Here is a 27,015-nt window from a genome sequence, read left to right as displayed (position 1 = left end):
ATAATGTTGCTTATTCAATCTAGCAGCTCTGGGACCATCTGCCTTCCTCCCAGAGCGCATGTATTTTTTGCATGTGTTAATTACTTTATTGTATCCAGCTGTAGGTAACAACACTTATTTTGTATTACTTCACTTTAATTATGTAGATATAACACCATTGAAAGCAGCCCTGAAGAAAATAAGGCTCCCAAATAAAAATCAGTTTCCATGCCTCAATTTCAAAAATTTGGTTTGTAAAAATTTCTTTACATTCATTTCACACTTTAAAAATTCTAATCAGTTAAATTCAATGTGTTCTTAAATTCAAATTAACCTTATTTTTGTCCATAGTCTCACAAGCCATTTTGCTACGATCTGAGACAAAATGGGCCTATGTATTGTTATAAAGTATTTCACACCAAACTTATTATCATTAGCGTAGGCCTTCTTGAAAATCTGGCTATTGTACTACTGTTTTGTCTTGTGACGTTCTGAAATGGGGACTAAAGATTTGTCCCTCCACATCTGTTCATTAACAGACTGATGAAAGGACTACATAGGCCCTAGTCCCAAATTCAATCAAAACAGCCTATGTATGTAGCATGATAAAGCATATGAAATGTTTAAAAATGGATAGCGGATGGTGTATTCAGCATTCTAGTTTACTGAAATGGAATATTTTTGCTCATGGTTAGGATTGTCCCTCAACTGCCCAGGCTCCACCATTCTCCATCCAAATACACAACAAACATCAAACTTCCCACCATAATAAAGACATTCTACATGTATAAATCACGAGTGTGATATTCAAGGATAAAATATTAAAATAAGTTTGACATTGTTGTGAGAACAAACAACAGCAAAGTAACAATTTATAAACTTTCTTAGAGTAGCAGGTAGATATGGCGTTCCTCAAAGAATACATCATCCCTAGTTGTCTCTCTACATAACCCAAACATGAGTATGGGTGTGATAATGTTCACGACATTCATTTTTTAAACGTATGTATGTGTCTCCAGGGCCCATATCTCACTCTGGAGCCAGTTGTTGATTAATTTTGATAGTATGGTGTTAAGTGAGCTTTATGGCCTTCCCTCCTGGTGTGAATGATCAGTACCATGAAAAAGCTTGTGAAAAATATTTACTTTAACCCCAGAGAGATGTTGTTGCATTACCTGAAATTAGCAGTTTATGTTTGAATAAACTACCAATTTGTCTGAATTAAATCAGTTCTGCAAAGAAGAGTGGGGAACAATTCCTCCATTCCTCCTTTGAGACTGATCTCAAATTATAGGAATGGTTCGCTTTCAAGTACTCTGGCGAATGTTGGTGCAACCAGTTATTTAGTTTAAGTGGGAAATTCTTATGTTTCTCAATTAAAAAATATATTTCATTTTGTCTCGTTTAGCAAAAAAGCAATATATAATAGCAAGTAATCATTATTGCAACTGTGGCAATCTTTGTTTTTCATATTGAAAATAAAAAAGTTTCATAACCTATTATACCTATATTATGAGAAAAAGATAGCATCGCATATTGATGATTGCAATAAGAACAATGAGCCTGTTTCCTCCTACTCCAGTTTTGACCAATACATTTTTTTAAATTTACTTGGATTAGATGAATATCTTTTCAGATAGACTATCTTTGCTTAAACTGCCCACTGGAGGGGGTGGGAGGGTCCAAGCCATCATTCCAGGTCATTGTAGGGCGGCCTGTAGTGTAGTGGTTAAGGTACATGACTGGGACCCGCAAGGTTGGTGGTTCGATCCAGTGTAGCCACAATAAGATCCACACAGCCGTTGGGCCCTTAACCCTGCATTGCTCCAGGGGAGGATTGTCTCCTGCTTAGTCTAATCAACTGTACATCACTCTGGATAAGAGCATCTGCCAAATGCCATTAATGTAATGTAATGTAATGTCATTGAACTGTTTATGGTCCAGGCATTGAAACACCTAAGACAGCTGAGCTGATCACACTCCAGCCCAGTAGGTGGAGGTAATACACCAATGTTGGTTTTCAAACCAACCAATAAATAACACTGAAGAGAAGAAGAAGAATGAGGTTACACGTATTGGAACATGTGACTGACAGGTGTGTCCTGTTAGATTGATTGGTTAAATATTAAATAGTTCTGAATGTCTACTCTTGGTTTTAGCCTCAGGTTTTGCATTTGTGTTAGAAAAGATAAACCAACATGAAGACCAGAGAACTGTGTCTTTGGGAGAAAAGCAAGCCATTGTGAAGCTTAGAAAAGAGGGGAAATCTATCAGGATCAGCACTGGGAATAGTTTGTACAACAACTTGGAATAAAGAAACCGCTGGCGAACTGAGCAACAGACATCAAACAGATAGACCAAGAAAAACAACAGCAGTTGATGACAGAAACATTGTGAGAGCTGTGAAGGAAACCCCCAAAACATCAGTCAGTGACATCACAAACAATCTCCACAGGGCAAGGGTGATGGTATCTCAATCAACCGTTCAAAGAAGACTTAGAGAAACAAACAACTGAAAGAGGCTGCAGTAAAAGCCTGGAAAAGCATTGCAAAAGAAGAATGCAACAGTTTGGTGATGTCAATGGGTTGCAGGCTTGATGCAGTTATTGCAAGCAAGGGATATGTTACCAAATATTAGTATGTATTTACTTAAATACTCTCTGAATTTTGAACCCTTGACTTGTGTTCATCTTTTTATCTCAACCCCAAATATATTCAGTGTATTGCAAAAACAAAGGAATTGGCCTTGCTGTTCCAATACTTTTTGAGGGGACTGTAGATAGACTTACCGACATGTTCAATGTGTATATATACCAGTTGCAACTAAAATTAAATGTGCATAATCAAAAAAGGCTGGGTTTCAATAACCGGTGTATCCTATATGTTAATGACCGGATATATCAATCATCCGGGAGGAAATATTTTGAACTTTGCTGAATACTCATAGTCATAGTCAGTCTTTTAGAGAATGGTGAGACATGTCGTGGCCATGTTGTTGATGACCTATTTTGTGATGACTCTTTTCTGCAGCTTAATGTGCTAAAAACTAAGGGCATGGTCATGGATTTTAGATGGATTTTAGAACCCAACAACAGGTTCCTCAACCCACCTCTATCAAAGGACAGTGGGTGGAATGTTTCTGAATTTAAAATACCTGGGCACAATTACTTGCATTTTTATGTAAATGCAGAGGCCTTGTGCAAAAAGGGTGCAGCTTCTTTGCTTAAGGAAGCTAAGATCCTTTAATACTAACATAAGTCTCTTAGTCTTCTTTTACACATGATATATTGAGTCAGTTTTTTGCTTCTCTACGGCTTGCTGGTTTTGTAATCAGTCAAGAGCAGGAATGCATAAAACAAACATGAATTGCCAACCGGTGTGGGAATAGAATTGGAGTCAAGACAGAAGAGTTTGTCTGATCTGTATGAAAGAGTCTTTCGGAATGCTCAGGTTGTCCTCTCACTTGTGGTTCACGTTATAGGCTGCCTAGATGGAAATTGAATGAATGAAAACACTTTTATTCCAACTGCAATCATGCAATCAAATTAAATAAGATATTTGGGGAACTTGTGCATTTTTCTTTCAGCTGAAACATTTATTTATTTTGGGTGTCTTTGTCTTTGTGTTGTCTGTATGTTCTGTGTCATAGATTCCTGCTGCTACCAAATTTCCCCCATAGGGATTATATTATATAAAGAACTGAACTGAGTTGTATGGAATATGGCCAATATACTGTATACAGGGCCATGATAAATTATTTCCTGATTTCCTCTACTCATGCATATGTTTCACACTGAATGGTAGCTGATCTTTCAGCAAAAGGTAATATTTTACAATGGGAACCTGGGTAAACAAAATACACATTTTAAAAATTATTATTGCTGTGGTTGGACCTGAAAAGAGCACTTCATACTTGAAAATCTATCTACTGTCTTAATATAAAGCAGTTATTAAGTTTAAGGGGGCAATTATTTTTGGTGTTTGATAACTTTTTTTATGAGACATCCATATCACCCCTGTGAAAAAGTAATTGGTTTCACCACCTTTAGCAGCAATAACCACAACTAAACACTTCCTATAATTTGATAACAGTCAGTCACATCTCTGTTAAGGAATTTTAACTCACTCTTTTGTATTTGCTTTACACCAGTCATAGGACCCAAAAAGTTCAACAAAAATGGATGTTTCTCTTGGTTGGTCTTGGTTTCTGCCGTACAAGAGTTCTCTCCCACAAATGCCATTTTCACTGTCACTTTCTTATTGTGGAGTCATGAATACTGACCTTACTTTAGGCTATAAAGGCCTGCAGTGCTTTGGATGTTCTTGTAGGATCATTTTTGACATCCTGTATGACTTCTCACTACACCCTTTGATAAATTTTGACAGGCCACTCACTTCTGGGAAGATGCACCAGTTTTATGTGTTCTCCATTTGGTGTAAATGGCACTCACTGTGGTTTGGTGGAATCCCAGAGCCTTAGAAATGGTTTTGTAACCCTTTCCAGACTGAAATCCTGTATTTCATAGTGTCCTTGGACTGGACAAAATGTGTGGCGATTACTTCATTCTGGCGGTAAGATTCAATTAGAGTTGAGTGCGCACTGATTGGCTAATTTGCATAATGAATGCATTAATCTGTTAGGAAATTATTTTGCTATCACACTGTCGTCAGAGAGGAGAACATATAACATATAACAACACTTCAATGCAGTTTATTTAGTCTAGACCACGTATCCTACATCATTACAAAAATAGCAACGCAATCACACTCTCGGACTCACGTTGCCTGCACAGTGCACACACGAGGGAGACAAATGTCGCAATTTCCAATGTGCATATTCGTTTTAGGCCTATTTCATATTACAAATATTGACTGAACTATTTGTAGCCTACCTTCTGCTACTGTAGCCTAGTTCTTTAAATTCGCCGGCATGGACACAGACATGGGGGTTACCGTCACAAGAACGTCACGGGGTACATCATAAATTACATTCATGAATATTACAGAGCCCCTAAACACGTTACGGAAATGTCGTAGGTGTGATGCATGGCTTTACGTAAATATGCTAATGAACACAGCATTTCTGCATTGCTATTGGCTGAAGTGCTTTTAACCGTGTTCAGGCCGCAGTCTATGGTTAGAGATATGGTTAAGGAGAGCAAAAATGCCGTGGTAACAGGTCAAAAATCACCACGATTAGGTGTATTTTGTAAGACGCTTTCTAAGACTTTTTGGCACATTTGGCGTTGCATGTATGCTCCATGATACGTACGTACTCGACACACACCTCGGTATCATTCATAACATCACGAAGACTAAGCTGAAATAGACAACAATCTCGCCATGGCCAGTGGTAAGTATTCGCTAACACCATGCTAGTACCAGTAAAGTACATTGCACTTTAGATTTATTGTATTTGTTGCTAGCAGGATTTCTACTTAGGCTACCTAACTTACCTAGCCATTGTTACTATAGCTGTTAATGGGCTAGAAGAACCTGAATGTTATTTATTGACGGGAAACTATGCTAGCTAGCTAACTATAGCTAAGGTTCAGTTATTTAGCTCTAGCACACCAACAGACATCTTAGTAACTTAGTTAGCTAGCTAACTGGTGATTCGTCAAAGACTTTGTCGTTACATAGCTAGCTCTAAGCTTGTTTGGCGCTGTTTTTTTTAATGATAATTGATTGCTAACGTTCGAGGTCCTATTATAAACCACTTACTTGGAGGACGTGTACTGGCCACCTCACGCTAATGTTTCGATTGGACTTTATTCGAGAGAAGGGAATGGCGTTGCCCATTGAAATGCAGGGCTTAAAGTTCTCAGGCACCATGCCTGATTTCAGGCATAGAGCAGTTTTAAATTAATATTATAATTCAATACATTGTACACACTTCCTCCTGGATAACTTCTCAGGCTCACAAAATGTTCTTGCTTTAATCCCTGAAACTGCAAGTCCCATAGAAATACACATAATAAACTGTCTACATGGAATAATATTAACATTCACCTACAACACACCTGGAATTCCTTAATCGCGACGATTAATTAATACAACGATATAAGGCGTGTTGGTTTCTTAAAGGCTGTTTATAGTCAACACGTTTTATTAACGATAGAACTGTGAACATTAATGCAAGATATGCATTATAGGCCTATGTTATTGAAAAAAATGTATGATACTTTTCTGCCAGTAAAAGCGAGGCATGTCAACATGATCTCAAGGAGTAACATTAACGTTACAGACAGGTTACATTCCCTATAATGGTTATGATAAATGTCTTTAACATGTCTTTTAGTTATTCAATCCATAAAATGAAGGTAGATGAGAAGAAACGTTGAGCTGGCTGGCCTAAATAAAGTTAGGCTGCGGCCTACGTGTAGTCAGATTCAGGTGTTTCCACTAGGTGATAATGTTACAAAATACACTGACATTTTTTTTGAAGCTAAAATATCATAGAGTTGAATGCACACCACATTTTATGGCTTAGAGTGGCTCCACTCTTAGAAAAATGGTGAAAAAGAAAAAAAGCTCCTGGAGGATGGTACATGTCCCCTTAGCGGCTAATGTTAGAAACATAATGTTGGAAATAACCGTAACCTGCATGATCAAGCTTGCTTAGCTTTTCAGTGGATGTAGTTACATGGTTCTCCTGACAACCTGTTATGTTTTCCAGAACCGGTGAGCGTGGTATTCAAGCTGTACTGCTTGACAGTGATGACTCTGGTAGCAGCTACGTACACTGTGGCTTTGCGGTACACAAGGACCGTTTCGTCGGATCTTTACTTCTCCACAACAGCAGTCTGTTGTACAGAAATCATCAAATTGTTTCTGAGTCTTGGTATGCTGGCTAAGTAAGTGCCCTATACCCCCTTTGTTGATGGGCACAATGAATGAACTAAACTCTTAACCCGCTTAATAAGATCATTGCATTACTTTAGGACTGAACAGAATTGTTGCCATTTTCCATATGGGACAAAAAAACTTTCTCTGTCATTTATGACCTCCTAAAAATGGATTTATTTTTATAATATGGTGGGATTTTGCACCCCTGTACAGTGTGCACTGTTATTTTAACCACAACTATCTACCACTGTACAAATGAGTTGGGAGGGTAGATTGGTGTTGATCTCAGCTTTCCGGTTTTATTTTATTTTTTTCTTTTGTATTCCCTTTGCAGGGAAACGGGTAGCCTTGGCAGGTTGAAGTCCTCAGTCATTGACAATGTGATCCGGAGTCCGATCGAGCTGCTGAAATTGAGCGTTCCCTCTTTGGTGTACGCCGTGCAGAACAACATGGCCTTCGTTGCTCTAAGCAACCTTGATGCGGCTGTGTATCAGGTTTGTTGTTCGTCGTCTATAACTGATTTGAAACGAATGAATCGCCCGTTTTCTGTGCGTGTCAGATAATCCAAGAATGCCAGCCAGGCAATGCGAGAGCTGTGCGCCCAGAGGATGTGTGGGAGGGCAAATATATTGTATTTCAAATGCACTCATACTGGTTACTTTGAACGTCAACAGAAAAGCTATTGGAATATTGAGAAGTGTGTGATCTGGCAACCCGCTCCTCTTCCTGTGACTAGAATGCTTTGCGTCACCGATAGTTCAGTATCGTTCATTAAGTACAGCACAAGGGCGATTGACTGACACGTGGCGTGGGTCTGTGCCCTTTCTCCAGGTGACGTACCAGCTGAAGATCCCCTGCACGGCCCTGTGCACGGTGCTGATGCTGAACCGCTCCCTCAGTCGGCTGCAGTGGTTCTCCGTCTTCATGCTGTGTGGGGGAGTCACGCTCGTGCAGTGGAACCCAGCCGAGGCCACCAAGGTCCAGGTACAGGCTGATCTTTTTTTTTTTTAGGAACTTCTCAGAAATTTAGAACGTAAGAGCAAGAGAGCAAGCTCTGTTTCATTTTCGATTCTGGCCGACACATTTGCACGTTAGAATTGGGCGGATTATAACATGCATAAGGGATGTTAAGAAATTTTTTTTTTTTTTTTTCTATCTTTTCTCTTATTGTAGTCATTTAGGTAAACCTCTATGTGACACTGGTTTGATATTTGAATAGATCTTTTATATTTTGACATCTTTGTGACTTTATTACACCTCAGATTTTCAATAAATTTTATGGACTTGCCAGTAGGTGTGCGTGTATGATGTATTACAATGTACATTAGTGCCTTACTGCCTCATGGGAAGGTATTGGGCCGTTCTTTGAGACTCATACCTGGCTTTTTACCCACGGCATTGTCCTTATTTGTCCTTAGTTTAAGCAATTTAGCTGATTCAGTTTGGCAGGTTATTTAGTGAAGCAAGTGTGCGTTGCTGTTAGAGATGTCTTGGAGATGTCTCTGTGGTGGCATCTGTAATGAAGGGCCTTTTGTCTCGTCCCCTCAGGTGGAGCAGAACCCGTTCCTGGGTTTCATGGCTATCGCTGTAGCTGTCCTCTGCTCTGGATTTGCAGGTACAACGTAAAAACAGATGTATAGGCGTGTAGTAGCGATAAACGGAAAAATGGCTGAATAATCAAATTAGTCTTGTTTGCTAATGTTTTACTCGCCTTTATGCAGAGTGGTGGTATTTTTCCCAGACGGACAACTTCATTAAGCTAGGGTCCGTATGTGCAGTGTACTTGATGTAGTTACAAAGTAAGGGCTTTGTTTCGGACCATAACAGAATTTACTCCATTTGTATGTATGTGTGTGTATGTGAGAGACTTAAGCACAGTGCCTGTCTGTTTGCTTCCATTTCTGTGCCGGGCAGGAGTGTACTTTGAGAAGGTGCTGAAGAGTTCAGACACCTCACTGTGGGTGAGAAACATCCAGATGTACCTGTCTGGCATCTTGGTGACCCTGGTGGGCGTGTTCCTGACAGATGGGGCCGAAGTGATTGAGAAGGGCTTCTTCTTTGGATACACGGCGTGGGTGTGGTTTGTCGTCCGTGAGTCAATACTTTACTTTTCCAACATCTCTCGTGTCTCAGAGCAGTCTTTTTCAGTACTTTTCAATACTATACTCAGTAGTAGTCGTAGTGACTTTGTGGCTCCTCCCTGGAAAATTGTCACACCCTGTCCTCTATGTGAGGATAACATAAGCCATTAGGCAATGATGGCGCAGCTGCAAACAACCACGCACACACACAAGTCCAATGGTGTTTTTATTTCGCTGATTACAGTAAAGCAGGGAAAGCGCACTGAAGGTTGCGAATACAACATTTAAATTTATTTTATTTTATTAGGCCTACAGTCTACTGCTTCCCTGTCTCTTGAGAATTTTGTGTGTATATAAGTTTCAATTGGTATGATTGTACAATGAGTATATATGTACAGTGGGGTCCAAAAGTTTGTGACCACTACTGAAAATGCTTCTATTTAGCATTTTCTCATTTAATACAAACATTATAATAACTATTTGTATCATCAGCATAACAATTTTAGTGAAAAGTTGAATCGTTGAAAAAAAAAATAACATTAAATATTTGGTATGTCCACCTTTAATGGCAACGTGCACTCAAGCTGGCAGGGACACATTTTAGCAAAACCTGATGATTCGTGTTATCCCAGCATTATCTGACAATGTTCCAAAGAGCATTTGTAATTTTGGGGATATAATGTAGTTTGGGGGTTAAAACTGCTCCCCAGGAGTGTATTCCTGGACCATAATTCTACACTTTATTAGGTATTTATTAGACTTCTTTTTTAGACTTAAGTCTTCTGCTGCTGTTGCCGATCCACTTAGAGGTTTGACATATTGTGTGACATATTCTGCCATCTGTTACCTCACCCAGATGACAGGGTGTGACAAAAATGCAGAACAGTGACTTCTGAAATGTCACCCCTTATCTCTATATCTCTACATGGCTGTACATATATATGGAATCTCCCCCCCCCCCCAAGATCCTTCTTGACAAGTAGATGCACAAAACCCAGTTTATATTCTGAAAGAAATGCTAACAGGCAGTCGAGGGTGATTAGGATTGCTTGTGTGCGTGTGCTAGTTATTGGAATGTGTAGTGTTTTCGAGGTATTGCGTTCCTCAGTCTGCTCTCCCCGTGTTCTCCAGTGATGGCCAGCGTCGGGGGGCTCTACACGTCCGTGGTGGTGAAGTACACCGACAACATCATGAAGGGCTTCTCTGCCGCAGCGGCCATCGTCCTCTCCACGGTGGCTTCCGTCACTCTGTTCGGGCTGCAGATCAGTGAGTCGCCCGTTCACCGCCCTGACGCGCTCAGCCACCTTTCTGTGTGCTTGTTTTTATTGCGCTACTGTTTTCCGTTAGCTGTCAGTCTAATCTGTTGAGCTTTCCTTTCTTTGTGTTCATTATTACGACACGCTTAGTCACGAGAATATTCTAGCGTTCTTGAAGGTACTTCCAGTTCTTCTTCATACAGAAGTAATCCCTGGGCATTTCTTTTATCAGATGTACTCTGTAGTGCTGTCCTTTTTTTTTTTTTTTTAAATGCATTTATTTATTCTGAATTAAACTGGCTCAAAAGCACAATTTTAAAGAAATGAAACAATTTGGCAGTCACTGTCCTGGAAGCGTGGGAATGTGGCTGTGTTTCTCAGCTGGTAGCGGCCGCTCTCTGAACGGTCCCCTCTCCTCCCTCAGGTGCCACGTTCGCCAGCGGGGCCATGCTGGTGTGCGTCTCCATCTACCTGTACGGGCTGCCCAAACAGGACACCAGCAAGGTGACCAAAGCCGATCTGGACAAGGACGCCAAAAGCAAGCTCATCACGGTCTGAGACCCGGGCGCAGAGCGGACTTTCCGCACATTTCTCAGCCTCCGTGAGAGGGACGCCCACCTCACCGCTGCCTGCCCACACAGGCGCCCACACACTATATGTACAATACAGCCCAGCCATCACTACCCACAGTGCCCTTGGCGGAGAGCAGTGAGGACTGTTTTTAAGGATGCGCTGCTTGTCCTTTTTAATAATAGTTTTTTTAAATGTGTACTTGCTTCTATTTTTATTTTCTTCCCCCTCTGTGGCGTCATATTCTTTTTCACTTAATTGTAAATTTAGAAATATGGCGACTTCTAAATGGTCTTTTACGCACTCTCATCAGCAAATTAAACTGGAATAGTATTTTTAATTGAGGAATGTTCCAAGATGCCGAAGCAAGCATTTTTGGTGCGTTCTTTTAGTTTTCCTGGAGATTATTTTAATTGGTGATTAATCGGTATGCCACCATTTCTTTCTGTGGATGAAATGGTTGCTACGGACCACTGGACAGCAACTGACCTTCGGCTCTTGACTACAGAGGTGAAATTATGCACATAAGCAGACAATGAGAAGCTACTGAGCCACAGCCTGGAGCACAGGGTGCATGCACTGTTTGTTTTTTTTTGTATTAAACATGAGGCCAATGAAAAACATTCATTAAGGATGGGCTTCTTGTTTTACCTGTGGTCATATGTAAAAATGTTTATGGCTTCAGGCTCTTATCAATGTAAACTATTAACATTTTCTATAAGCCATTGTTGGATCACCTAACTGTCATCAGTGGATGTTGTGTAGTTACCAAATGCATTTGGTGCTTTTGACAAATAGGTGTTTTCTATAAGCCAATGCTGGATTGTCCAAACTGTTGGCAGTCAATGTTGCCTATTCACCAAATGGATATGGTGCATTTGACAAATAGCCTAATGGCAGATTTTTGTGATGGTATAATAAGGCTGATTCTATAAGCTCAGTTATGACGGTAAGACACTTTTCCCAAAATGTGGAAAGTTTACTGCAACGGCAACATTCAGTCTTGATCAAAACAAAATGGAATCTTCTGGCCAGTCATATGTTTTGATGAGTGTCCAAAGATGGGCATCTTGAAAGGTCAGTTATAATTGACGCCAAAGGGTAAGAACCAACTCCGCTGAACCCTGAGAAAGTCTCTCATCCTCCTTCCTATTCTGTAAAGCCCTTTGCCTGTATGTCTGGATAATAGGTTCAGGAGGTTAAGCACTACTGAGTCTGGTTCCTCCTAAAATCATTTGAAATGTTTATTTGACAGAAAGGATCAAAGATCTTGAGGATATCAAAAGTCCTGTTTTAGTGCTTTGTGTTAATGTTGATACCTTGTTATATGACCAGGATCATGCTTATTAGATTAAACAACCACCTGAGGACCATTGGATATGTATTTTCATTTGCTAATCAGATCAAAGTACCGGACACATGGTACTAATTTATATTTATATTGCCGGATTAAAGCCTTGTACCTTCTGTTAATTTGCGTGTGCCTTCACAAATGCATTGGATTAGGACCTCTACAGCTGAAATCCTTGTAATTGCTATTGGGGTGGACCAACTTCAAATGTTTTGAGAGAAGGAACCCTTGGGTCTTTACGCAGTAAATATTACAAAGGCATTTATTGTTCAGTATCTTACAGTAAGAATATGACCATTATAACTGAAGAAAGCTGCTGCAATCACATCTTCTCAACAGGTGTAATGCCCAGAATCTTCATCCCATTGGCCAGCACTGTACACGTACCCTTGAACAGCTGCAACCTGGCCTGTCAGTCAAAAGAAAAGAGGGTGGGGAACAGAACAGGTTCAGTTGGACCACAACAGAATTTTTCTATTCTTTGATCTTCGGTGTGAGGAGACGGTGAACACTGAAAGAATGGAATAAGAGTGGAAAGGGGAGTGTCTCAAGTATTTTAAATATTTGCAGAGAAGCAGATATTTCTCTGGAAATCCTTCCAGGTTCTTTCATGTTTGATTTGGTGTTTTACTGGAGGTGTTACTAATCATATGACTAAAGTTTGTCAGGTAGAGAGTAGGACTGAGCCACACCAGCTGACGGGAGAGCACATGCAACCGGGTTGTATTAATTAATCAGCCGAGGTGCTCCCCTCCACAGGATGTGTCTGAGAGACGTTTTTGCGGTGGAGTTTTTATTTAATTTTGTTTAGTGCGCAACGGTCGGCTGAAAAGCGGTGTCTCTTGAGCGGCGAGCTGCTCTCTCGGTTTTACTTTCTTTTACGTTTATTTTTTGTGTGCGTTTGTTATTTTTGCCTGGAACCCGTGAGGGGGGGGGGAAGGCCGAAGACTTGGGTACCCCCTTATTATTATTTTTGTGTTGGTGTGGGCGACAGTGATGTCCGCGGGGGATTCGTACAGAGCGTGACGATTACCCACCTCAGCCTGTCCTGTGGGGCTGCCCTTCACGGGCAGTGTCCTGTGGGCTGTGGCCGCCAGGTGACTGTAACACAGCAACACATCAGTGTCACAAGCTGACGCTGGGGCGGCCTGTAGCGTAGTGGTTAAGGTGAATGACTGGGACACGCAAGGTCGGTGGTTCTAATCCCGGTGTAGCCGCAATAAGATCTGCACAGCCGTTGGGCCCTCAAGCAAGGTCCGTAACCCTGCATTGCTCCAGGGGAGGATTGTCCCCTGCTTAGTCTAATCAACTGTACAAGAGCGTCTGCCAAATGCCAATAATGTAATGTAACAAGCTGTTGTTGCCTACTATAGTAAAAGCACCTGTGGTGTATTTTCTGAATATTCAGGATTCACAGAATATCATATCCTATATCAATTCAATCAATCAATTTTTATTTGTATAGCGCTTTTAACAAGGGGGTTTTGTCACAAAGCAGCTTTACAGGGGCAGCCTGTAGCGTAGTGGTTAAGGTAAATGACTGGGACATGCAAGGTCGGTGGTTCTAATCCCTGTAGCCACAATAAGATCCGCACAGCTGTTGGGCCCTTGAGCAAGGCCCTTAACCCTGCATTGCTCCAGGGGAGGATTGTCTCCTGCTTCGTCTAATCAACTGTAAGTCGCTCTGGATAAGAGTGTCTGCCAAATGCCAATAATACAGAGAACCTTGCCACTGTTGCCTACACCTAGGGCAACAGTGGCAAGGAAAAACTCCCTGGCTAACCGGAAGAAACCTTGAGCAGAACCTGACGTGGTAGGCCTTACCAGAGTGTCAGGAGGAAGTTGACCAGGTATTTGGGCTGCAGATCCTGTAAGGACTTGTGCAGCACCTCATCATACCTGTTAATCAGCAGACAGCAGAAACTCCATTAGCTCTTAAAACACAAATACAAATGTCAAAATGTAAAGGAGCGTTTACATTTTTCCCCAGAGGGTGCAGCTAATGCCTGAGGCAAATACACACAGGAAACCCTTGTGAGCAGAGCAAGAAGCGATTTGTCGGAAAAGCAACCAGTTATCATCACAGGACCTTCACTGCTGCCACGCTATGCGCATTCACATTCTGGAGGAACTCAGGGACCAAAATGGGCCTGGATGTGCCACGGTGCAAAGGCAGCTTGATAGCACTCTGTTGTATTGTGACGAGCTAGCTGGCCAGGAGGAGAACCCTAGGATCATGTCATGTTGGGCATGATGAATAATATTTTTAAAAAGAAGCAATGAAGTAAAGATGGGACTATGCTACTTGGCTGGTTTGGGGGTTTGTGATTGATGCTTTGAGTAGTTATGAGCGGCTATAAGCAGTGTATTACAGTGATGTGGTTGTGGGATTTTGAGATTGTTTTGTGGCTCACAGAAAAGCAGTCTGCTATTGTATGAGGGATAAACCCCCAAAAAAACAAGAGAGCGTAGGTACACTTTAGTGGTAGGAAAAAGCAAACATTGCTGGACTGAATGGCCTGTTCTTGCCATTGTCATGTATATACATAAAGAGTTTCAGATCTAGTATCAGGTGTCAACATTTCGCTCCTCCTCTGATAGGCTTTTTGAAAATCCTGAAATACAGGAATTCTAATGCAGCTGAGCGACATTTATCACAAGCTTTGGCTTGTTCTGTAGATTAGCATGTACTTGTCCATCAGCATTCCAGGTTTTCCCTCTTCACCTAGAGCAGCTGAAGATTTAAATGTCACCTTTATCAGCCTTGGAGGTCAGATATCAGCATCTTCATCTGCCAGTGGACAGGGTTTAGCAGGGTTTCTCCGGCTACGTAGCCCCAAAGGCAGCAGGGTGCAATGCACTGTGTGTTGTGACACATCCCTCCCGTAATCATAATTAAAATTTTCTGTGACTTGTGCCACAGTAGTCCTTCTGTCGGTTCGGACCAGATGAGACAGCCTTCGTTGCCTTCGCACATTGATGAGCCTTGGGTAGCTGGTTTGTGGTTTGTCCTTCCTCAGACCACTTTGGGTAGGTAATCACCACTGCGGGAGCACCCCACAAGCCTGGCCCATTCGTCTGGCCGTAACGATTTGGCCCTCGTCAAAGTCACTCAGGTCTTTACGCCCATTTCTCCCGCATCTAACACCAACTGTTGTCTTACCATCTAATATATCCCAGTCCTTGCGCCAACGTTACGAGATAATCAACGTTATTCGCTTCATCTGTGAGTGGTCATAATGTTTTGGCTCATCGGTGTGTAATATGTGAAAAAACTAGTCAGAACTCTATTACTCATCTGAACTTCCTCATGTAGAGGATGCACTGAATCAGTAAAGGGCTGATTAAATATAACCTTGCTAAACATAACCTTGAAACCTTCAGGACAAGTAATGCTTGATTATTTGTTATTCCTGTTTTACAATAAAATGTATATAATAAAGGGAATGCATAATCATTGCACAATCCAACATGAATTAAACTGACAAAACAATGATAGGCAGATCGAGAGTAGAACCAGAAAAAAGGTTAATTTTCTCCAATGAATTGAAAAATACATTGGCAAAGGTAAATATCACTCCTCCTTGACCAAATTTGCCAATATGCTACCAGGCCCAGGTATTACCATATATGGGCTTAAATAATAGTATGCTATGTATAAACAGCTGGCCTGCAGCTAAGACAGATCTGTGGAAACATGACTCATGTCTCCTTAAAGTGAACAGGTGCCCTTGTGATATAGTCTTAAAACATGCAAACAGAAGATATATCTCACCGCAGAAGGTGCTGTAGTATATGGATACTACACTGCTCCTGGAGAAGCTGTGGATCAAAGGTTGCCTCCAGACCATTTTCATTCATCCGCATTAGGCTGAAACAAGACCGCTGTTTCAATTCCCAAAGTGATGTCACAAGCTAAGGCTACCATGATTTAATTAAACAGGCAGTAAAAATGGAGGCTTGTTCATGTGAAGACAAGCAAAGACAGTTCAAGGTTGTTTTTTTTGTTCTGGGGTAGGATTATAACTTTTCAGGTTTCCTTCAGATGTCTGCAATTGGAAATTTGAAAAGGTGCCAAAAGGGTTGTTCTATGAGAAGATTTTTTTTTTTTTTTGTAAAGATTATTCATACATATTTTATTCAGAAATATGTGAACTCCTTTATATACACATTTTAGGGGATACACCTTTTTAGGTGCCCTTTAAATTGACAGTTGACAACAAAAGACAAGTTGTAAATGTTTTTATTTTTTATTTTTTATAAATGTGAGGAAGACTAGTGCTGCATGCCTCTTGGAGGTCTTGGCCCATCATCCGCTCTTATAACATATGATTTTTATAACATAACTGTTTCCGCTCACCTGCAGAGCCGAGCGTGTGTGTACTGCAAGAACACCCCAGTGTCGCCCTGGGCCTGGAGCACTTGGTCCCAGCTGAACTTGTAGTCAGACATGAGTGGGCCCATGAAGTCCTGCAATGGAGAGAGCAACATGGCACTGTTACAATCCCAAACCAACACTGGCTAATCTCGGCAGTGCACATGGCAGTTCTCAGGTTTGGAGCACAACAAAGGCCTAGCATATCATTGACACCAGAATGGGTCAATTCCAGAGTTAAATTGTAACAGAATTATTTAGATATTACAATTCTTGCGTATCCAGACCGTGAACTCATGAGAAAAACGTGAACACATGGATCGATTTACCTGAATTATGAGAGCACTAATCCCCACTTTCTGAGCTGTGTCTTCAGGATCTTCCAGGTCTTTAGTGGCTGAGGGAAATGAAAGACAGTAGCCACAAAAATACAGAGAACAGGCACAATTCTGTTGAAAATTAGGTTCAGAAGACAAGTAATTGTTACAAGTAAAAATATATCATACTTAAATGTAAAATGTATCTGGTCATATTAGCTTTAAATGATTCACCACAAATGTTTTTTTTGATGTGTTTGAGTTTCAAATATTTTAATGTTCAAGAAAGAATCGAGTGATAGCAAACAGGAAAGAGCGTGCTTTAATGCCTAAAAAGAACAAAAGAACTTTGTAGAAAAGAACACCCATTATGTTCTTCCAGTGCCTTCATTGTATTTTTCAGAACCATGGCCAAAAGACAGATGCCAGAGTTATGTGGAAATACTATAGCCTTCAAAGATACACTGGATGGCTGTACTGACAGGTTGTTGAAGGACATGCTTTCCTTCCTCTTTACATTTTATTGAAGGGAAGGGTGTTTACAGAAGGGTGTTTCACACCAGTATAATCACAGTAACAGAGAAGAGATATATACATACATATATATTCATTGTACAATCATACCAATTGAAACGTACATTAAACTTTCTAAATCCTCAAGGAAACAGAGAAGTAGCAGTCTGCAGAGCCTCTCTTATCTGGAAGGTCAAAGTGAACCAGGCTGTATACGTGCGTATTTCTGTCTGTGTCTCTTCCTCCCGTCTCCCCATTTCTCTCTATAACACTGCAGGCATGTGGCCATTGACGCACTTGCATCCCTCAAGGATATATGGCCTTATCGATCATCTTATCGCTAGCGGAGACGCTTCATCTTGAATCAACAAAACAGATGGCCCTGGGAGACCAAATAGCTATTTGTGATTTGGAACTGTTTGTGTGATGTTAGGGTCACCGTGCTCTCGCGCTCAATACACATTCTACAGGAACCAATCATTGTACGTTGTTTTCAATCGTGTACCAATCAGAAGTAGGATAATCTATGTATTAGCAAGACACTTTTTGATTATAAAATGGTGGACACCGCCTCGGTCTCCTCAGTTCATGCTTGACCACCTTGAGTCAGTACTGGACTCTTTCTGCAGAAAAATAAGCCCTTTTCTTCTAGGAGACACCTGGTCATGCCCGGTCATTATAAGGGGAGAAATTCCTCAGCTCGACAGTAAAAAAAGAGCCGTGTTCTTACTCCTGGATGCTGTCATGTTCCTCAGCATCCTGACCCGACTCTCGTCTAGGACATCCTCCAGGAAGACCACCTCGCCTAGCCGTGTTTTCATGCCCTGAACCCGACCAAAGGGTACATGGAGACAGCTGCAGAGGAGAGGAGAACACACACTCCCTCATAAACCTGGGCACAGCAGCCAGCACGGCGCTGAGGTCTAATACTAACCAGAGTAACCAACTCCGCATTACATTCTCTAAAAACATATTTGGGTAGGTCTTGATGGGTTGGAAACTAAGTTCATCAAGTCGGCGTCTCGTGTTCTTGTTTATCCACTTGCTGAATGACTCATGCATTTCTTAATCCGCCTGTAGATTATGATAGTGCGCTCGTCACTTCACCGCACAAAGGAGTGGAGTCCTGATCAACATTTACCCACTAATAATTACGGCTCCGTGAATTTACCGTCTTATTTGCAATCTATTAACCACAGTAACCAAGACAGAATTCAGGTCCTACAGCGACCACAGAACCAGCCCTTGTTTTCGCCATGTTTTTCAAAAGAAATTTTCAAGTGAGTTCTGCATGCAAAATGTTGCTCTGCACGTTCATTGAATGTCCATTTCATGATTTAATAACTTTTATAACTTTAATAACATGATTTAATAAGCTTCCTGGGATTTAAGCATCATTTGAGCTGAGTGAGACTGTTGAAACACAGAGCATGAGGAGTGCTGCTGAGTCTGTAGTGATGGGTGTTTACCTCTGTGCCCACTCGTATCCCATGGCCTGGAGAATCTGGAATATCTGCTGAAAATGGCCACTCTGGCCTTTATCTGTCTTCACAGGAAGAACAACACAAGCCAGTCAGCAGGTCTCGTCCTTTCCCACCCTTTTTACAGCAGGAGAAACAGCGGAGAAATGTCAGATGCTCCTTACCACATATATCATCTCATCAAATGCATATTTTTCCTTTCGATCGATGGCTGCAGCGAGATCTCTGTGAGAGCACATAAAAATGACCAATCACCATCCCTGTAGTATTTCAATAGTTTGCAATGCATTATAAAAAAGAAAAAAAACAAAAACATTTTCTCTTAGCTGAGGATACACCGCCAACAACCCTGTCCCTCGGCGACCCGGATGGATCAGGTGATCCTGAGAATGTCAGCTTCTTCAAGCTGTATCGTCACGCCCGTGACCGCAATTCCGAGGTGGCCAGGGCACTATTGTGCGCAGCGATCCTACTAACTGAGTCCCCCCCCCTCAGAGCGGCAAGCCGGCTGACAGAACCGAGAATCGAACTCCAGTCCACGGTGTGCAACCGTAACAAACTGATGCCCGCATCAAGGTCCATTACATTAGCCGTGTGCCACCGCGGCTCCCTGCATTATTTTCTTTTTTATGGTGACATTAAAAAAAACATATGGTGACAGGGACACTTGCCTGGTGATATAGAGAGAGGTCCCATCGCTACGCACCACTGTGGAGTAGTAAGACATGTCTTTGGCTGAGGAGAGATCCACAACACCTGTCCCCTTCCTTTTAACAGAAAAATAAAAAATCTCAAGTTTAGTCATCCATTTATTTTATTTCAGTTTGAAGGAAAGAAGACACAAAATGGTCTCTCAGGGCATGTAATGTAGTAACAACACATTGTCCATTCAAAATTGTCTGTAAATTCTGGATGAGCTAAAGAACAGGAAAATTATGCTAGGGTTGTTCCTTTTTTTGTTTTGCTTTGGGGGGCATTTAAAGGACACCTGCTGAAAAGGAACATGAACTCAAATGCAGGCAATGGTGAATGACGAATGTCACCTTTTCCAAACGGCTTCCTTTTTCATTTGTCATTAAAAAAAGATGTGGTTTTATTCACTATTGATTTCCATTAATGTACTCACTTTCAAAAGTATGCCTCATTTTTAAAAAATCAACACAATCGTTCCGTCTTTCCGTCAGCACAATAGAGGTCAGTGGCAATTAAAGTATTTCTCTAGGTACAGAATCTTTTGTGTATAGAATCCAAGCCCTCCAAACTCCGATTTCACATGACACTGTGGTTGTGTTTGATTGCTGCTTCTGCACTGTGGGTGTGGCATGGAAACATACCCAGCAGTTTGTACACGGTTATTGTATTTGGGAACATGCCCAGCTTTCAAGCGATGTCAGGAATACATCACAACTTGACCATAGAGCACACTCACATGCTTTATGGTTGGATAATAGAACGAAAGACTGTGTTGACAAGAGTGAGTATGTCACAACTCAGCCAATTCGTGTTGCAATTAGAATCCCAATGTCCTCCATGTTGTCATCCGACATCAGGTGCTCATGGGGACCTTTTTCGGTGGGACCAAAAATCTGACACTACTTGAAAGCAGGGCTAGTGTTGTGACACTGTGGGTGTTGCATGGGAACATAGTACTTTGTATTCTGCATTGTGCGCGTAGCTTGGGAACATACTCAGTGGTTTGCAGCAGGCCTTGGTCCTTGAGCTGCTGCAGGACCTCCTTGGTCTGACTCCGATGGAACGACTCCCCCGAGTACTCATCGAAGTGCACCCCTAAACGCTGAGCAACATCACACAGAGACTGAAGACACACTCGCAGGCGGACAAAGGACAAGCTGACAAAACAAATAGAACCACTCTGACGCAGAGGGCCTGTCCCATAAATTAAGAATGCATATTTGGGTAGGCCAGAATGATTGATGCCAGAAGCAGGAAAATGTGTATGAAAAATGCACTCAGTTCTACCTCGTAAACCTGCTGGTACTCTTCTATGGTGATATCTCTGAAGCGTTGCCATAACGACAGAGCCTGTTCCTCTCCTTGCTCCAGGCTTCGAAAGAATTCTCGAGCTGTGAGCCAGATGTTTTGGTCGCTCTCCGCCTCCTTGTTGACCCGGACATACACCTACAGAGTACACACGGGCGCGTTGCTTCACAGCCACAGAGCACACACTCACCTTCCCAGATAAACCAACATCCCCTCCCCATATGACAAATAGGCAAGCAGGATGCTGCTACTCATTGACATTCATCTGTCCTTCTTCCAGTGAGTGGCCTACTGAACACTGAACAGAAATGAAACCCTGTGTTGAAAAACCTGTGAGCTCGGATGACAAACTATTTATCTACTGTATTTAGGATCTAATGGGCAGGACAACCTGTGTCAATCACTATCAGGATGCTCAGCTGCTTCTTCAGAGGCAGTGATACTGCATTATAAATGGCGGTGATATTAATACGATATGGGTAATATACATATTAAAGGGCCCTTTTAAGCTGTTCTCTAGAATTAATCGTTTAAATTAAACACGTACTTATGTTGGTAAACATACACATATTTTGTGCTTTTTTATTATCATTTAAACTTTTTATTGAGCTATTTTCCAAGCAAGACACATCAAATCAAAATCACCAGACAGGATAAAACTCAAAGATGGCACAACTCGCCACAACAGAGTAACTTTACGTTCAATGTCTCCTAAACCAAAATGTGAGTGAAAATAAATGAACTACACCGGTTCTGCATCAATAGCTGCCTCTGTGAGGCCCTCAGGGCTTAAATTCTTCAAAGAAATCAAGCCTACCAATAACATTTTTGTAGGTGCCATTTAATTCAATAAAATAAAGGTTTACAATTATTTGAAAATACCACAGGGAGAGTGGTTACACACGCATTCGGTCAAATTGCACTTGTGTTTCATAATTTCTCAGTAGGTACAACTAAACATCTTAGAATTTAATTCCGCATAGAAGCCCTACATACTAATGACTCCAAACTTACATCAAATAGGTGCTGTAAGGGGTTCACTTTCAGTTTTTCCTCGGAACCGAAGTTCTGAAAGCCAGCTCCCAGCAACCCTTAATTCCAGGGAGACAGGAAATGGCAAATGGGTAACAATAGGTAAGATTTTTGTGTTAAAGCACTTAAAACAAGACCATTCATCCCTTCCTATCATTGAAAGAGGCTCATTGACTCACCCCCTGCCTATCCTCCTTACATTCAGGTTTCAAAACATACAGTTGACGGACCGACACTGTACCAAAACATTGCATAACTGTACAATGATTCAAGCTCATTGGTTAAAAATTGGTTCTAATTGCCACACAGCCAATGGTGAGGGGGGTTCCAACATCAGCACTTTCACAGAGAAGAGGGAGGGATAAACAGTGTTGTGGTTTGAGGGTGTTTGTTGCTGCAATTCCTCTCTTGACTGTTAGGAGTCCGAAATAACCTTTAAGATGAAGTTAAATGACAACCTGAGATATGCATGTTGGTACTCACCAAAGGCTTTACTCAGCCTTAATATCCAGGAAACTTCTCAAAGAATGCAATTGTCTACAAATATTGTGTTCACACTTATTTGACAGTAGTCATCAAAGCAAGGAAATTACATAATACCTGTCATTAAGTATCATGCCCATTCATAAGCTATGACATAGCATTTTTATGACACAATACAAGACATGGGTATCATACCAGAGGTATGACATTTGAAAATGACTATTAATGGTTGAAAGCTATGTCATTATGTCATGATGTCATGATGACCACTGTCAAATAAAATGTTACTGATATTTTTGTACACCAGGTTTTCTTTCAGACTAAAACACTACTAGTCCGCATTAAACATTTAATGCAGCCCAAGCATCAATTTACAAAAAATCCTACACTTGCCCCATGTCAAATTACATTGAACTGAAATGCTACAAGTTTGTTCAAGTTTGTGGCCATACATATTTTCTGTAGTTGCAATAGTTTCAATAACCATTTTTGAGCGAACTCACCAAACTGCATGCCCCAGTCCCCCAGATAATTCATCCGTATGACTTCATGCCCAAGAGTTTCTTTCAAATTTGCGATGAAGTTACCTGGGTAGAAAATATTAAAAACATAGATACAAAGAAAACAGTTTTTGTATTTTCTCAAATGAAACTCAGCCTATGCATCTGATAATTCAGAACATTGTCATAGAGCATACATGCTCTGCCATCTACTGGTGAAGAAAGGCTCTCAGGTACATGATCTCACAAATATGAATGCCAAACATAGAATTCAGTACCTTATTTCATAACACAATGGCAAAACACTACATGACTGGTGTATTTAAGAGAAACCACATAGAACAGCTACTCATTATCTCACATTAGCATAGCTGTGTTTTGTACTGTGGCATTCACATAGTAAGTATCCTGCTGAATGGAGGCAAAGCAATGTGATGCATTGACTGCAATATAGTTCAAGGGACAAGTCATTCAACACTGATCAAATCATCTCTAACTTTCTGGCAGGACGCTATAATTTGTAAAAAAAATTAACTCAATTGTAAGTTCACTTCTAAAAGCAACAGCTCTGTATGATGTAAAAATAAAGAAATACAGATAATATGGTATGATAAGGGACTCACCAATTATAGTGGAACGTAGGTGTCCGGCATGAAACTTTTTGGCAATATTCGGTGAACTTGAAAAAAACAAACACTTTTTTGAAAAATTGGGGTTAAGGACAACAAAAGTGCAGAATAATATTTTTGCAATCTTTTATGCAAATATTTTTATAAATCCCATCAACAATAAAACATTGTCAATGTTGCCTTACAATGTTGCAGTAATAATCAACTGGCAACTGGCTTTTATATCAGAGCAATATAGTGAGAGCAGTGCTTCTGGTCTTGGTTAAAAGGGTTCCTCAACAAACACATTCAGAGAAGTCACCATAGACGTTTTGAATTCATAGGACTGACCTGAACTCTACCAATGTTTTTCTTCTCTGGAGACTGCTAAAAAGCTCACTTTTCACTCCAAATAAATGACCCTCCTCATGTAGCTTTTCTAACATTTTCTGAAAAATAAAAAGAGAACTAATTTCATCAAGCAATTCATGCTGGAACACGTACCAATTTGTCTGAATAAAAGCAGTTTAGCAAAGAAGAGTGGGTGACATTTCCTGCAGTGATACTGCTATAACATTTTTATTAAATCAAATTTAAAATGTCATTTAAAAGATGTTGTGTTTACCCAGGTTCCCTTTGTCTAATATTACATTTTGTCTTCAAATCTGAAACCATTCAGAGTGACAAATATGTAATATTAGAGGAAATCAGGAAGGGGCTTTGTGATTATGCCGTCTGTGATATTTAGTGTTACTGCATAAACACAGAATACACTGATCCTGGAACACCAGTATGCCATATTTGACTGTACCCAAGAGGTGAAAAACAATTATTAACAATAAGAAGGAACTAACAAGATAAGCTCGTCATCTAATGACCAATCATTTTTCATTGCAAGTGCAGTTCATAATTTTCACATGAACAAAGGGTGGGGATTTTATCTTATTTTTGTCCATTCAATATGCCTATATCTATTCACTAAAGGATAAAATAGAATGTTCCATTCACCTGTACCAAAACTGATCTGTTGATTTTAAAGTTTATCGCCCGACGTCCGACCAATACTTCTTCAACAACATTGTCAGGCTTTAGCTGCAAATGTGGAAAAATATCAAGCATTACATCATATATCATACAAAAATGTGGGCACCCCTTGTTTAAATGTATTTTACAATGAATCTGTATGTGTTTGAAAGCAAACCTGACCTTCCTGGCCTTTTTAAAGCAAGATTGCTTTTTATTTTTATTGATTGGTCCCTGTTCAAAGGTTTGGGAAACCTTTTGAATTATTCAGTTACTTTTTTTAAAGATGATTACTAAGGTCCAGACCCAAGTGATTTACTCAATAGGGCATCAATGAGTCAGGTGAGTATAATTCTAGGGCTAAACTATTTATTCTGAAGTAAGTCCATGTCTTCTAAAGTATCCAACAGCAGTGGCTGTTCTGTCTGGTGTTAACAACCATGGGCTCCTCTAAACAGTTTCCAAGGATTTCAGAATTAAGATGGTTAATTTCCACCAAGAGGGAAGGCTACAAAAACTCTCTCAATGTTCCAAACTTCCCATTTCCACTGTCAGAAACATAATTAGAAAATGGAAGATAAATGGAACAGTTGAAGTCAAGGCAAGGCCTGGAAGAAATATTTCAGATAGAATGGCCAAAGGAATGCCCAGAAGAACCCAAACATCAATACAAAAAAGAGATGACCTACATGGAGTTGCCAGAAAGAACGACCTCAACACAAAATTAAGCATCTGAAGTATCCAAAAGAAAACATAGAGAAGCCTGAAGCCTTTTGGAACAATGGCTTTGGCCATCACCAAAATTGATATGTTTGGAGAAAAAGGGTGAATCCTTGTGGAGAAGAACACCTTGCCAACTATGAAGCATGGTAAAAAAGTTACCTTGCTATAAAATGTGAAGAAATGTGTCATGTCTAATGTTGTACCATTTAGGACAGGTTCACTTCTGTTCAGGTATTATTCACCATACAGTAATGAAGTTTCAGATTCTTTTTTTTTAGTCCAACATACTGATGTTCTAAAACAAATTTCACAGTACCAAGGCTGCATGCAAAAAATAGAACTGTAATGATACCCGTTGCACCAGCGCTTCTGTCTTTGTTTGACTGTCATCTGCAGATGAGAGAATGCCATTCTGTAGCAGGGAGGTCACTGACAGTCGGAAGTCTGAAGACTGGCTAACAAATTGAAAACAGCAGAGGTGAGGAAGAGTGTGTGTCATTTTGAATAGGCCAGGGCCGCAATCATTTTAGCCGTTCTCATAAAACAACAAAAATGCACACACGCACAAATATACACACTCATACACAGACAACAAGCTTAACTGTTTTTTTGAGACGGGAATGGCGGAGAGAGATGGAATGAAGGTCTCCTCCGGTTGTCGCAAAGCCTCTGAGAGCTGAAAAAGAGAACTTTATTAGCTGTAAAATGGGTACCGAGTTGGCTGAGACGAATGGCATGAAGACAACAGAGGGGGATTCTATTGAAACTTGTGTGTGATGGCTAGTTCGGTAGTTAGCTAGCTATATAACACATTAGCAGCGGTAGCTTAGGGTTAGCTAACCGGACAATCATCTAGCTGACACAGTACCTTCGACGCAATGTGTCTTCTAAAAAAACACGCCATGTGTACTATCTCCAATATTCAGAATCGCAATGGTAATTTCACGGCAGCTTGTTAACTATGGAGATTCTCGAACACAATTTCGTTGCGCATGGTTTCAAGTGACATTCAGAATCGGGATCCTAATTTCACCTTCGAACTTTCTGCCAACAGTGATTGTCCAATGAGAGCGCACGTTTTTTCCTAACGTCTTTTTCTTCTTTAGTGTTTAACGGCGGTTTATAAACAAATATTTGTGCATTACCGCCACCTGCTGAATATGTTACGTTATCACAATTTATTTTATGTGTACATTTATACAGCTATATACACTGAGTGAGCACTTTATTAGGTATTTATTTGACTTATATTTAGACTTAAGTCTTCTGCTGCTGTGGTTTATCCAAGTAGAGGCTTGACGCGTTGTGTGTTCAGAGATACCACTGTTGTAATTTGTGGTTATTTGTGTTACTGTCACCTTCCCATCAGCTTTAACTAGTCTGGCCATTCTCCTATGTCCTCTCTCATTAACACCTCATTTCTGCCCACAGAACTGTTACTCACTGGATGTTTTTTGTTTTTTGCACCATTGTCTTCAAACATTAGAGACTGTTGTGCATGAAAATCCTAGGAGATCAGCAGTTTCTGAAATACTCAAACCACCCTGTCTGGCACCAACAATCATCCCACAGTCACATCATCACTTAGATTAAATTTTTCCCCATTCTGATGGTTGGTGTGAACATTACCTGAAGCTCCTGACACATATCTTCATGATTTTAAGCATTGCACTGCTGCCTCACATAATCACATGAATAAGTAGGTGTTCCTAATAAAGTGCTCAGTGAGTATATATATATATATATTACAAAAAAACCCTTCTTAACCAGCTCTATTTCCCTAACATTTGACTCTCACCCTTTTTCTAAAATCCCCTGTATCTCGTCCCCCTTCACATCAGAAATGCCCAAAATTTATTTTGCCACCATTTTG

At 40.7% G+C, this 27,015-nt stretch overlaps 2 protein-coding genes across 5 annotated transcripts; one reads left to right on the top strand and one right to left on the bottom strand.

The window, feature by feature from the left end:
- Positions 1–5,082: 5,082 nt before the first annotated feature.
- slc35a1 (solute carrier family 35 member A1) lies at positions 5,083–12,208 on the top strand. The gene is made up of 8 exons (XM_061241745.1): positions 5,083–5,332; positions 6,659–6,836; positions 7,163–7,322; positions 7,660–7,812; positions 8,377–8,443; positions 8,743–8,919; positions 10,041–10,175; positions 10,590–12,208. Exons 1-8 carry the CDS (start codon positions 5,323–5,325, stop codon positions 10,721–10,723), a joined length of 1,014 nt encoding a protein of 337 aa, XP_061097729.1. The 5' UTR covers positions 5,083–5,322; the 3' UTR covers positions 10,724–12,208.
- A 124-nt stretch (positions 12,209–12,332) lies between these two features.
- On the bottom strand, positions 12,333–26,220 carry rars2 (arginyl-tRNA synthetase 2, mitochondrial). Of its 4 annotated transcripts, none has more exons than XM_061241744.1 (20): positions 26,176–26,220; positions 25,745–25,818; positions 25,495–25,597; positions 24,405–24,488; positions 23,749–23,845; positions 23,412–23,483; positions 22,792–22,875; positions 21,788–21,864; positions 20,753–20,911; positions 20,461–20,567; positions 19,444–19,539; positions 18,937–18,997; positions 18,761–18,837; positions 18,022–18,146; positions 16,791–16,858; positions 16,447–16,556; positions 15,862–15,957; positions 13,911–13,985; positions 13,124–13,187; positions 12,333–12,495 (listed from the first exon to the last, which is right to left on the bottom strand). In XM_061241744.1, the coding sequence occupies exons 5-20, from the start codon at positions 23,840–23,842 to the stop codon at positions 12,409–12,411; spliced, it is 1,452 nt and encodes a 483-aa protein (XP_061097728.1). In that variant the 5' UTR covers positions 23,843–23,845; positions 24,405–24,488; positions 25,495–25,597; positions 25,745–25,818; positions 26,176–26,220; the 3' UTR covers positions 12,333–12,408. The 4 variants fall into 4 exon arrangements, with proteins under 4 accessions (XP_061097728.1, XP_061097726.1, XP_061097724.1 ...); XM_061241742.1 differs by lacking the exon at positions 26,176–26,220 and adding an exon at positions 26,011–26,169 and having other exon boundaries at positions 23,412–23,467; positions 23,748–23,845; XM_061241740.1 differs by lacking the exon at positions 26,176–26,220 and adding an exon at positions 26,011–26,169.
- Positions 26,221–27,015: the final 795 nt, after the last annotated feature.

Source organism: Conger conger, chromosome 5, assembly GCF_963514075.1.
Source record: "Conger conger chromosome 5, fConCon1.1, whole genome shotgun sequence".
Taxonomy (NCBI): Eukaryota; Metazoa; Chordata; class Actinopteri; order Anguilliformes; family Congridae; genus Conger; species Conger conger.
Note: the sequence above shows the minus strand (reverse complement) of the source record. Positions and strands in the feature narration are given on the sequence as shown.

What these genes read in the sequence shown, in the direction of transcription:
- slc35a1 (XM_061241745.1), top strand. An exon ending in AGTCTTGGTATGCTGGCTAA is followed by an intron (nt 6,837 to 7,162) that starts GTAAGTGCCCTA and finishes TTCCCTTTGCAG; the next exon opens with GGAAACGGGTAGCCTTGGCA. An exon ending in CCGAGGCCACCAAGGTCCAG is followed by an intron (nt 7,813 to 8,376) that starts GTACAGGCTGAT and finishes TCGTCCCCTCAG; the next exon opens with GTGGAGCAGAACCCGTTCCT.
- rars2 (XM_061241740.1), bottom strand. Translation starts at nt 26,046, where the DNA reads ATGGCGTGTTTTTTTAGAAGACACATTGCGTCGAAG. An exon ending in GGATACGAGTGGGCACAGAG is followed by an intron (nt 18,147 to 18,760) that starts GTAAACACCCAT and finishes TCTCCTCTGCAG; the next exon opens with CTGTCTCCATGTACCCTTTG. An exon ending in ACACACGCTCGGCTCTGCAG is followed by an intron (nt 15,958 to 16,446) that starts GTGAGCGGAAAC and finishes GTCTTGTTTCAG; the next exon opens with CCTAATGCGGATGAATGAAA.